The 13,388-nt window shown below is 33.6% G+C and overlaps 1 protein-coding gene across 5 annotated transcripts; it reads right to left on the bottom strand.

Annotated features, from left to right (window-relative positions):
* Positions 1-3,565: 3,565 nt before the first annotated feature.
* On the bottom strand, positions 3,566-12,978 carry LOC129870870 (potassium transporter 6-like). Of its 5 annotated transcripts, XM_055945751.1 has the most exons (9): positions 12,783-12,978; positions 12,587-12,698; positions 12,008-12,497; positions 11,875-11,928; positions 6,923-7,183; positions 6,781-6,833; positions 5,662-5,785; positions 5,329-5,583; positions 3,566-4,781 (listed from the first exon to the last, which is right to left on the bottom strand). In XM_055945751.1, the coding sequence occupies exons 2-9, from the start codon at positions 12,623-12,625 to the stop codon at positions 3,718-3,720; spliced, it is 2,340 nt and encodes a 779-aa protein (XP_055801726.1). In that variant the 5' UTR covers positions 12,626-12,698; positions 12,783-12,978; the 3' UTR covers positions 3,566-3,717. The 5 variants fall into 5 exon arrangements, with proteins under 5 accessions (XP_055801726.1, XP_055801725.1, XP_055801727.1 ...); XM_055945750.1 differs by having other exon boundaries at positions 12,587-12,977; XM_055945752.1 differs by having other exon boundaries at positions 12,038-12,497; positions 12,587-12,977.
* Between the last annotated feature and the right edge of the window lie 410 nt (positions 12,979-13,388).

Genomic DNA, 13,388 nt, shown 5'->3' with positions numbered 1-13,388 from the left:
GTTATAATAGCTACTACTAATGTCTTGTATGTATTCCCTGAGAGTTGCAGGTTGGTGACTTTGTTGCTGGAGGATGTTGTTGTTGAGAAAGGTAAGAGGCAAGCTGAAATTGCAGTACAAAGGGCTCCCAATGCATGATCCTGTGTTATTGCATCCTTTAGCAGCCATCCAAAGAAGAGTTGCAACAGTTGGATTAGGCAAACTTCCACTTGTAGTTTGTTGCATCCTGCTACTGCTGCACCATGGGACACCTAAGTTTGTTTCTCCAAGGGTCCACATGCTGCTGCTCACCCTGAAATTTTCCAGACCTGCAACTACCTGCATATGCAAAAGGAAAAGCAAGGAAGAGATAGCTACTCTAACTCCTAAATCTAATGGTATGGAGATTATTCTACAAAAGCAATAAATTAGGGAGACTCTCCCTTTTACAATGGTCCTGGTTATCATTATTTATATCAGCTAATATTACAAGGTATGAAGAAGTTCCTTCAAGGTGGTTGATTGATCTTCTTCATCTTAGTTCTCCTGAAGCTAGCCATGCCAGCTTTGTCCATTTTGTAGTGTCCCTTGGTCTCTCTTGGAAGCTGTTGAAAGCTGTAGTAATGTTGTGTACAGCTTTTCATGTGGCTTTCCTTTGAGAGTGAATCTGCAGTGTAATTAGCTTCCCTAAAGATATGCCTGTACTGGAAAATTTCCAGTTTGCTAACCAATACCTGCAGTTCAGTAATATAAGTAAGAATGTTCCATGGAGGTTTAACTTCTTGTTTAAGCCACTTGATTAGAAGTTCAGAGTCAACTTCAGTTGGGTTTTAATAAATTGGGGGTTGATTTAAAATAGGTCAATAGGAAGATATCATGAAATTAATAATTTCTTTAATATTATTTTCAAGCGTATCAAGGTAAAATATGAATCATATGTGATTTGTATTATTTATTTGATAATAGTTAAAATTTGGATCAATTAAATTAGGCAAAATAATAAATGAATATTTAATAATTTTACTTTAGGAAAGATGTTAAAAATAAGGGCAAATATGAGCCAAAAAATTAATACGAAGGGTATTTTTAAACTAAAAGATTGACATCAGGGATATTTGGAGGTCGAAAAGTAGATATAGAACAATTTTGTATCAATTCAAATAGGGTCATTTTAGGTCTTCTTTGTTTAAGAAACCTTTACCAAAATAAACTACTTCCCATAATTAGCGAGGGTCTTTTTATAAACTATGACTCCTTTTACATTAAGCTTCTTTTCAATGAATCATCGTGCATTCCTGTATGCCACATAGGTATAATTAAGATCACCAATCCGTAATAATATCAAGAGCCTGAATTTGATTGACTACAGCGACAACCTATTACACAAGTCTATCATCAAAACAAAAATATTAAAACCCTTGGACTTCACATTCTTGGATAATCCAAAAATACTACAAGCAGCTTATTGGGTATATGAAACAGTATTGAATGTGGCAGAGATCACAGTGGCAAAGTCTTACTCCATTAAAACAATTTACAATCAATTCAGAGGGGCAGTTCCCAATATTTATGTGGAGGAGGTTATTTTGCAATAATCAAGGCAATTCAAAGAGGATATTCATATTGTTTCTTGCAATTCACAGGTGATTCTATATCACCGACAGACTCGACAGAGGAGGCATTCATACAAACTTGATGTGCTCTATGTGTGATGAGGAAATTGAGGATCACCAACTTGATGTGCTCTATGAATAAACTCAGAGCCCGTTTGGATTGGCTTATAAATTGCTTATAAATTATTTTCAGTTTTTTTTTAGTGTTTGACTGACCAACTTAAAGTCATTTGTGTGCTTAAAATAAGCACAAAAAAACAATTGAGTCTGTTTGGCTTAGTTTATTTAAAATAGCTTATAAGCTGCTTAAAATAAGCTAAGTCAAATAGGCACTTGGAGCCTGTAAGTGCCTGTTTGGCTTAGCTTAAAAGCTAGTCAAAACTACTTTTAAGTCATTTTTAGTTATCGAGAGTGTTTGGCAAAATTAAAAATAACTTTAAATAAGTTTTAAATGACTTTAAAAAGTAAAAACCAAAAGTAAGACTCTATTTTGTATTTTTGACTTAAAAGTCATTTTAATTTGACTTTTTTTTTGACTTAAATATGTCCTTTTTTTTAGCCAATCTAAACGGGATCTTAATTTTTATCCTTTAATAACGTTTAGGATCAGTTAGTTGGATGTTAATATCAGTAGAAGAGCCTGAGGTTGGGGTTATATCCAACTCTTTGCATATCACTTGTACATATTTCTATACTTGGTAATTAAAATTTCAGTTACCAAAAGAAATCATGTTTCTGTTCAAATCTCTAGCTTTACAATTGAAAAAATTGATAAGGTCAAAACTGTTGTTAAATTATGTGAAATTGAACAAAAATATTCTTCATTAAAAGTTTGGTCCAAAAATACCTTTATTGTTACTTAATTGAATCAAAAGTGTTCTTTTTCTAATAAACATATTGATTCTTTTCTCTTAAAACACATTATTTTCTTAATAAATATACTATTTTAAAAGAACCCTATTCTTGTTTCTTTTCTTTTAAAATCCATTTAACTACGAAAAAAGTGGGGAGTAATCTTTTTCTTCTTCTTAATCTTATTTTATCAATTAAAATAGAATAACGTACTTTTTAACTTATAATGGAGGTCCTATATATAATCAAGATCGTTGTATCCTGGCCATTTATTTTCATTTAGATGACAATAAAAATCTTTCTCCTAGTACAATAGAAAATATTTTTATTTTTTAATATTTTCCAAATTGAAGTACGATAAATATTTTCTAAAATAATATTTCTATTAGGAAAAGAACGTGTTTATAAAGAAAAGAAACTATATGTTTATTAGGAAAATGACATTTTTTATCCAATTAAGTAATAATATGGACATTTTTAAACCAATAATTAATAAAAACATTTTTGGACCAAACAATTAACGAAGAAAAATATTCTTGGACCAAATTTTTAACAAATGATATTTTTATTCAACTTTGCATAATTTTAGAACATTTTCTACGCTTTTCTATAGAAAAAGTGATCTTGTAAAATAAAAAAAGTGATATTGTAAAATAAAGTACAATTAAGCTAAAGGTTTGTGCTCACCTTTGTTTAATATGTTTATTCAATACCAATACAAACGAAAACTACATTAAGTTATAGCTTAAGAGTGTTTAGACTGATTTATTTTAAGTGATTTTGAGTCAAAATAACTTTTAAGCATTTTTGAAGTATTTGAATAAATTAATAAGTACTTATAAGCACTCTTTTTTAAGAAAAAATGTTAAAAGCAAAAGTCAATTCAAATAGGCTCTAAGTTTACCCAGCCTTTTTGGATTAGTGGAGGCTTGACAGAGTGAGCAGTATTCAGGAAATTGTTTTGTTAGATTTAGGATATACCCATTTTTACCCTTATACATCAATTTTGAATTGATTGGAGGAGTTACCATGTAGTATGTAGTGTGTATGAAAAAGGATAAAGAGACACCGGCAAGTGAAAATTATAGGTTCTGCAGTAAGAAATAAAAGTACTCATAAGGTTTGAGGCAGGACTCGAAAGCGTTTATGGTGATATTTCTCATTTTCAAATCTCAATCAAGATAACTGTTAGCACTTACTTATCTTGCATTCTTACACAAAGTACAAACACATGTAGAGATTTTATTATTAGTTTCTCTTGTATACACAAAATCTACACATGATAGACCATTCCTACCTCTAGGGTAGAAGCATGAGGTACAGTTAATGCATAGGCTGGGGGTCTACTACTCCTTGTCAAGAAGTCATATCCAAAATTTATCACTATTCTCTTTAATAAGCTAGATCCTTGTTTGGCTCGGACGTAGGAATGCCCCAATATGTAAGCTATGCCTGCTTCACTAGCTTCCATCAGTTCACGCAACTCCTCTCTTGCATTTCTGTCGATTTTTGGAGTTTCTGGTATGAAAAACCTCACTCTTTTCTTAGGCTTGGTTATATGTGTAGTATGCATTTCTCTAAGATTCGACGTTCCAACTGATTCAGAGTTCAATTCATTGTCCTCATAAAGTTGAACTCCAGATATATGAGTAGAAGGGGTTCCAAGAACTGTCATGTCCTCCAAATCCTTTGATAAATCTTCAGCAGCGTTACCTTTCAACCCTGTCTTTCCTGTCCTTATAAACTCAGCTATGCTACATACAAGATCATTCTCAAACTGGAGATCATCCTTGCGAGCATCACGATAACCATACCTAACAATGCATCTATAAAGGTGGTGCTCTCTTGGGCCAATATGTCCGACAAGGAACCGTTCCTCATGTCTAACATGAGGAATTGGGACAGATTTGACACAAATGAATACCAGGACCTGGTGAAAAGCTGGAAAATTGGTAACAAAGTGTGGGAAGATCGCTGGGATTCCGGATACCAGCTCAGTGTATATGAGGCCAATGCCACGGACCCTTACAATACCTAGGCTGGGACCTACACTGAGTAGCCAGTCAATAGACACCTTATTTTGAACATCAAACTCGTACTTTTTAAGTGAGCCATAGTGCCAAATGCACATCACTATCATGAAAATGAAAGAAATGGCAATAGGCACCCATGCTCCTTCAAAAAATTTAATTAAAGAAGCAGAGAAATATAAAGCCTCAATTGTCCCAAAGAAGATCACAAAGCAAACTGCAAGGAGGACACTTTGGTGCCAACACAAAACAATTACCAATGACATCAAGCAAGTGGTGACCAACATAACAGTTATTACTGCCAGACCTGATGCAAAGAAGAAATTAGGGATGAGAGTCAGTAATGAAGTTCACTGCGAGTCTTCACTAATATCATTTGTCCACTGCGTAAACAAGGACAAAAAAAATATTAAAAAGGAAAAAGATGAGCATTTAAGCATAAGAGATTGAGAAACTACAGCAAAACGAAACATGAGAAGTTGGGAAGCACGAGCGATTGAGAAAATACAGCAAACTGAAACATGAGAACTTGGGTCCATGAACCGGGGGTGGGGGAGGTTGAGGTAAGTTATAGGCTGGTAACTAGTGCAGGACAAAGTCATAACAGGGATGGAAAAGAGAGGCTCGGTGAAATAGACGTGTCTGTGAAGATAAGGAGTACCAGCACCTGGACAGAAAGACCGTAATTCAATAAAGTTGACCTAGTCATGACATTATCCAATTCACAGAAGTGGCATATTAAGACCGCCACTAAATTCAACAAAGATAGAGTGATTGACACTAAACAAATTCTTCCTTTACTTTTTGCGTATGAGAATTATTTCTTGTATTTTTGTGTAAGATTGAATCCATACCTGCAGCATTGCCCAGCCTTTTGGTGTCTCTGAAACCAATAGTAACAGCCAAGCACAGTATCATTAAGGTCCAGTTAATCTCAGGGATGTAAACCTGGCCATGTATTTTTGACGATGTATGAACTATTTTGACTCTTGGGAAGCATCCCAGGGCGCAGCATTGTTTAATAATTGAGAAGGTTCCAGTGATAGCGGCTTGGCTCGCCACTACTGCAGCAAGTACAGCAATCACCAGAACAGGCCATCTTAGTTTCTCTGAAACAATAGAAGATGTCAATCAAGACTTTGCCTAAATTTTTCTTGTCCTAGTAAAGTAACTCCTAATATTCATACCAGGAACAGAAACATAGAAGCCAATCTGATAGTCATTCCCCATAGCATGATGCCGTGACAGATAAGCAGCTTGCCCCATATATGCAAGAACTAATGATGGATAAACCAAGGAGGTAAAAGCAATCTGCAAAATGGAACTAGTCTCATATACAATTGTACAGTCTCACGGTGCTATGAACTGTACGAGTCTGTATAATTCACACAAGCGACTAGGTTTTGGCTTTCACTTTTTCTACAACAAAAAAGGAGAACCTTCAAAATACGGTATTTAAAAAATCTATCTTCAAACTGTATTCATTCATGTCTCTATTTTGATATCATTCTCCCTTATAGTGTCATCAGATTGTAAACACAACACTGGTGATAAAAAAGATTATGGTATATCTATAATAATCTGGAATAAAAGTAAACCGAAGGTATCCCGAGACAATAAGACAAACAATTGTCAACTGATATCAACATGGGAAGCAGTTGTAAGCATTTCAGCAGAACTAGCACTGATCCCTGCGGAAATTAAATAGATAAATTCAGCGATTGAATACAAAGGCTGCTCAAAAGATTCTCTTTTGTGGGAACTGCGTGCTTTCGAATAAATTAATCACCTAAGATTGCTGCTTAACCATTTATAACAGTTACATATCATTTATATTATCATAATCCACAGTTATTTGTAGTTACTTTTGACATTTGGATGAGATATCATGATCAAGTTCCAACAATCATGCAAGATTGATTCGTCAAAGATTTACATGTATGAGGTTGCATGGAGACCAATCAGAAATGTTTTCTTCCTGAAGAGAAATCTCTCCCACACTTTCAATTAGGAAAAAAGATTGTATTAGACGAGGGAAATTAAACCATATAGGAAAATCTTCCTATTTAATGATTCATGCCTTTTGTCTTTTAACAGTACTGATCTTTCAGTTTTCCTGATGTATACTGTGCCGTCTCTCTCTCACTTTTATTCTTCATCCATACAATAAATTGTGGATTTAAAATCCCTAGTTAGTAAATTCAAACTTTTGTTCTCTGAAAATCATCATTTGTGAAAGTTGACGAGCTACATAAAGTCTTCATGTTGGATAAAGAGGGAGCGTATCAGGATGGATGGACACATACCTTAATTGACAACTGGGAGAAGTGCCCAAGATCAGCAAACATTGCTTCTGAACCTGAAAGAACGAGTTTTGTATTAAGTAATCATGTTATTGGGAAGAGAAATAGATATCAATTCATTTGAGAGACACAGCTATGTAGTTGCCTGTTATGCACAGGAGGATTCCTCCCAAGGACATCCAGCCTCCTTTTCGAGTTTTTTTCAGGAACTTGTACACGTAAAACGGAGACAGTGCTCGATACACAGTTGGATTCCAGTGTATTATATTATATAACCCAATACCACTGATACATAGAAGCCATGTCACGACAATAGGTGCAAACAGAAATCCAACCCTGTGGGTGCCATAATGTTGAAGGGCAAACAATGCTATCAGTACGACACAAGCAACTGGAACTTCTATATCTGTAAAATTTTCATATTTTATGAGAAAAGATAGCATGTCATTCTGGGCATAGGTATTAAGAGTTATATTATTCTAAATCCTTTAAATAATAGAAACTCAATCAACAAGCAATGAAAGAAAGAAGGAAAAAAATAAGAAGAAGAGTGAATTAAGCCCCAATCCCCAAAATTTCCAAAAATCTTGGAACTCCATATGATATGTCATGCTAATTCGTGATTACCTTGATATCAATTCCATCTCACAATGTATATGCAATCAACATAATGTATGTGCAATTAACATAACTCTTATCAAGGTGGGATCATCCCATATCAACCAAAACTACCATAACGATAACGCGAAGTGTGTCTGTTAGGACAGTCCTTCACCAATCAATACTCAATTTTAGTTTAGGACAGTCCTTCACGGAAGTGAGTTTTACTTGATCACTTCTGTGTTAAACAAGGAATGTTCTATTTCAACAGGCATGACCTGATAATGAATGAATATCCAGAGCTTCTACTTCTCTCTTACAGCCTTATGTAACATAAATTTTAACCAACAAAATGTAGGCATGGAAAGTTTGTGCAGACCAAAGAAGGCAACATAAAACAATGTACTGTCAGAAGGGTCTAAACATTTTCTTGTGAGGACCTTTGAACAATCCTGCATGAGTGAAATGCTGTAACTTGTAAGTGGAGATTTTTCGCTTTCAACTCTTGAATACATGGGACTTTAACTTAAAACCACTGAAAGTAGTACTCCTATTAGTATCTATTCTTTAACTTTAAATTGTATAGTAATCAACAGAATAACTATTACTGATTTACAGGACATTAGGAAAGAGTTTGAAGGATTTAAGTTTTTCAAGTTCCCTCATGACCAAATCTATCCGCAAACTATGGAATATGTTAAGAACAAAAGCCCACAGTCACTGCTTCCCATGATCAGTCAACTTTTCTTTGGGGTTACGCAGATACTCCCTACGTTCCATTCTATCGCTTTTGGTCTGTCGTGGAAAAAGACACTTTTCTATATTAAAAAATTCTTTAATTTCAACACACCCGTTTTACTTTTGATGGCATGATCTAATACGAATGATATGGCTGTTGGGAAAAAGGCCTCCGACTAATTCCTATCCCTTCCAGACCGCCTTCAAGAAAAAAATAATAACAAGAAAATTAAAAAGAATAAAAACAACACAAGATTTAACGTGGAAACCCAATGCGGGAAAAACCACGGACCACCCACAAAAAAATTCACTATATGAAAAATTGTTACAACCATATAATACATAATATTTTTCTCACACAGCCAATACCTAAAATATTGTACCCAAGAGACCTCCAAGAGATACTATCCCTAAATCCCTTAATGGTAAAAAAAACATTATACCATGTATTTTATACATTTTGATATTTGGTGTATTTTGGTGTGTAGATACAAACAATGGAGCTAAGCTCCTTAAATAGCTAACAAAAACTATTTTCATTTGCTATCTACAAATGTGGGATAGCCTAACATATTTGACTTTTCTTTTTCTTCTTTATCAAACCAAAACCAACAAATCTCCACCTTTGAAAAAGAAGAAAATGTAGTCCGTTGGCCCTTTACAGTTGTCCAGCTACACATAATAGAATTAGTTCACCACATAACTCTAAACTCTGCCAACCATGTGCAACTGTAACTTTCACATTGTTTGCTAGTGACAATCATAATTCTAATATCAAGAATTATCATACCTCCATCATAAAAAGTACCTACACTCAAATTGAATATCACCAATCCAAGAATTTTCACTTGAAATCACTTTCCAATTTCAAGAATTTCAGTTTCGGCTCATGTCGGGAAAAAATACCCGCTAATAATTTATGGTGCAACCCTCTTGTTGATTTCCTGAGAGTCCATTAGCCATCGACATTCTTTCCACCACACATCTTGGCATCACCTATCAACCAATGCCCATGTGCAAATTGTGGACACGCTAGAATTATTCCATCCTTTATCATGACAACCTTGGAGAACATGTCATAGGGATACCTATCCCAACGTACAGTCGGAGCCTTTTCCGAACAGCTCCTTACAATCCTACCTAGTCCGAGTTTACCAGTTGTTGATCTCAGTCCACAAAGATTCCAAAACATCACTAGTCAAAGCCTCAATTTTATTTTTACCATTTGACCAGACTTGAATCTTTGACCACCTCTTTTGATCTCTCCTTGCGTTAACAAAGAACTACAAAAGTCCCAAAGCTACATCCTTACCGCAATCATATATGTCATAAATCACAACCGTCATAGTTTGAGAACCACAACTGAAGCTTCTTCATCTCTTAACTAATGCATACCAGATTTTGACAACACTTACGGATTATTTTTCATCACCCTTGACTTTATTTTCTCACGAAACTAGCTCCAAAACTCATTCTCTAACTAAAATTCTCAAATTTTGTCCCCACATACTTAACAGTACTAATAAATGGACAGTAGCAATGACAAAGTACCTATTAAATTAGTTCCCAGGAAAGAGAGGTAAATCACAACAGATATACTTAAGTATCAAGTCTTTCCTTAGTCAGAACCTCTTTAGATTGTACTTATTTCCACTATTACCAAATATACAAGTACCCCAAAGCAACTCCACCAGAATAGCAAACTCCACCGGAATTAGAATCCGCTTGCTACTCCACCAGAATGAAACTTCTGCTTGAAAACAATAATTCTAATTAAGAATTTTTTTCTGATATGGAAGATCAGACAAAGCTGCAACCACAGAGCATACTAAAATTTTAAAAGAATTATTCCACACTAAAAGCTCAATAATTCTAATTCGGAATTTTTTTTTGATATGGAAGATCAGACAAAATTGCAACCACAGAGCATACTAAAATTTCAAAAGAATTATTCTACACCAAAAGCTCTGATACCACTTGTTAGGAAACAAGTCACCAACTAATTTTCGTCACTTCCAAATCGTCTTCAAGCAGAAAATAATAACAGAGAAATTAAAGAGAATAAAAACAATACAAGATTTAACGTGAAAATCCAATGCGGGAAAAACCACGGACCACCAGAAAAATATTTACTATATAAAGAATTGTTACAACCATATAATACACAATATTTCTCCCACACACCCAATACCTAAAATACTATACCCAAGAGACCTCCAAGAGTACCATCCCTAAATCCCTCAATGGTAAAAAAATATTATACCGTGTATTTTATACATTTTGTTATTTAATGTATTTTGATGTGTAGAGACAAATAATAGAGCTAAGCTCCTGGTAAAAGGCATAAATTTCCCTCCTGAAGTTGTACCGAAAAGTCAGTTACACACTTAAACTATCATAGCGATTTATTACACACCTAAACTACCTAAAAATGAAATTATTACACACCTGAACGCATAATACCACTCTCATATTATGTGGTGTATTACACTCACTGCCACGTGGCGTGTCATCGCTACGTCAGAAATTATAATTTTTTATATTTTTTTTCTTTTCTTTTCTTTATTAATTAACTTTTCTTTTATTAACTATATTTTATACTAATTAACTCCTAATTAATTATTAACTATCATTCTAATTTTTTATATTTTTTTCTTTTCTTTTCTTTATTAATTAATTTTTCTATTATTAACTATATTTTATACTAATTAGCCCCTAATTAATTATTAACCACCCATCTGATTTTTTATATTTCTTTTCTTTTCTTTTCTTTATTAATTAACTTTTCTTTTATTAACTATATTTTATACTAATTAAATCCTAATTAATTATTAACTACCCATCAATTATTAACCACTCATCCGATTTTTTATATTTCTTTTCTTTATTAATTAAATTTTCTTTTATTAACTATATTTTATACAAATTAAATCCTTATTAATTATTAACTACCCATCCGATTTTTTATATTTTTTTCTTTTCTTTTCTTTATTAGTTAACTTTTCTTTTATTAACTATATTTTATATTAATTAACTCCTAATTAACTATTAACCATCCATCCGACCCCCCGACCCCCAAACCTCAATCGTCTTCTCCTCCAAAATGGGGAGAAGAATTCTTCTTATTAATGGGTTTTGAAAGAAAAAAAAATCAAGATTCAAAATGAGGAGTAAATAGAGGTGGGTGTAAAGAAGAAGAGGGTAGATGGGTGTGAAGAAGAAAGGACGTGAGGTGGAGTGATTTTGTTTTTTAAATTTTTTTACTTTTATGGATTTTGAAAAAAAAAACAAGATTCAAAATGGGAGTAATTGAAGGTGATGTGAAGAAGAAGAGGGTACGTGGGTAAGAAAAAGAAGAGGGCAGGAGGGGTGAAGAAGAAAGGATGTGGGGGTGAGGTGATTTTGTTTTTTAAATTTTTTTTTAACTGACTTGTATCTAACTGACATGATAGTTTAAGTGTGTAACTGATTTTTCAGTATAACTTTAGTGAAGAATTTATGTTTTTTCCCCTCCTTAAATAGCTAACAAAAGCTATTTTTATTTGCTATCTACCGATGTGGGATAACATATTTGACTTTTCTTTTTCTCCTTTATCAAACCAAAATCAACAATGACATGTTCTCTACATATTTGTGTAAAAAGTCCATTGCGCTTTCCTAAATTCCTTGTCCAGTCCCCAGTCATACAAGATGAAATGAAGGGAGCTAAAAACTGCATACACCAATAATGATCTCAGAGAAGGAGGTTAAGAGTCTTACATAAGTGATGTTCTTTTCCCAAGGAAAGTTCAGCACCAGAAATCGCGGAGAAAACTGCAATATGATTCCCCCAAAAATGAATATAATTTTTCATAAAACTAACACAAAATGTTCCACAGTAGGGGGGGCATGCCTGAAATAGCAGGTGTAAGAATTCCATCACCTATTACCATAGAAGCTCCAGTTAGAGACAAAACAAGCAGTAATCTCTGTAATACTCTATGCCTCTCCAGAATAGATTTAATTTTTGCCCCAAAAGTAGTTTGGGCAGGAATATTAATATCATTCTTCTTGTAAGTTGATAATTCCTCATCTGCTAACTGGGAATTTGGCAATGAATTGACTTTAGCATGTCTACATAGGAGTGAATAGAGAGCAAATGTTCCTCCTTCACCATTATCATCAGCTTTAAGAACAATGAAGACATATTTTAAGAGAGGAATCAAAGTTAATGTCCAAAAGATAAATGATAAAACCCCATAGACTTCTTCATTGGTCTCTGAATGTTTAATGTCTTCAGCAAAAGTACTTGTATATACATAGAGTGGGGATGTACTCAAATCACCATAAACAACCCCTAAACTTTGATAAGCCAATGTCAACACTGTCCTCCAAGATTCTTTCTGTAACCCCAAAAAATCAAGAAAACATTTTTTTTATCAAAAAATCTGAACCTAGGATGATTTAATTTAATCACTTAGAAAGAAGTTACCTTTAAACGATTCTGATAAAACCCTGTTTCAAGATCCATGGCATGTCCTTTCAAAAGCGTATAGAAACCATTTGCATAGCAAATTTTACAATTTCAACTGAACCCCAATTACCTAATGAATGGAACTAGTGAAAAAATATAAGCAAAAAGAAGAAGAAAATGGTATAGCATACAAAGTATACTTAGTAGTGCGTACAATATATAAAACGACAGTTTAACAACAGAGAGTCTTCTCTTCTCATATGACGGCACAAATTATATATTTTATTTTCGAAAGGAAGGAAGAACGTGAGATACATATAGTTGTATAGTTGGGTGTGTGCGCGCTTATCTTCGTCTTCGAGGGTGGCTAATGGCGATGGCCTGGGGTTAAGGATAAAATAGTAAAAATATCATTAACGCCCCAAACTTGTTATTTTTTCTTTAAAAAATAAATTTTGTTTGACCAAGTTAGCACCTAATTCTCAGTGCACCTTTTCCAGAATAAAACTAATTTCCTATTTGGAACTTGGAAGTATTCAAAATCAATTAATTTTGAAAAGTGTTCTTTTAAAATTTACTTTTGATTAAAAATAATTTGTATTTAGCTGATCAATTTCAAAACATATTTTTGAACAATTATTAATAGAAGAAGAAAAAGTGTGTTTTGAGTAGAAATAGGAACTGTTTTAGAGGAGCTTAAATAAAGTAGTTTCTCTTTGAAATTTCACTAAATAGGTTTGAAAAGGATAAAGGATATGCAGACCTCATCACTATCTCGAAGGAATAGATAGGTTGATTCCGAAAAACTTTCGTCTTAAGT

The sequence above is a fragment of the Solanum dulcamara genome, chromosome 10 (assembly GCF_947179165.1).
Source record: "Solanum dulcamara chromosome 10, daSolDulc1.2, whole genome shotgun sequence".
NCBI classification, from domain to species: Eukaryota; Viridiplantae; Streptophyta; class Magnoliopsida; order Solanales; family Solanaceae; genus Solanum; species Solanum dulcamara.
This window is presented reverse-complemented; position numbering and strand designations above follow the sequence as displayed.

Excerpts from the sequence above, each read along its gene's own strand:
- LOC129870870 (XM_055945751.1), bottom strand. The coding sequence starts at position 12,625 with ATGGATCTTGAAACAGGGTTTTATCAGAATCGTTTAAAG. Across the intron at positions 6,834-6,922 it reads AATCCTCCTGTGCATAACAG|GTTCAGAAGCAATGTTTGCT; the intron begins GCAACTACATAG and ends TCGTTCTTTCAG. Across the intron at positions 5,786-6,780 it reads TCTCCCAGTTGTCAATTAAG|ATTGCTTTTACCTCCTTGGT; the intron begins GTATGTGTCCAT and ends TCCATTTTGCAG.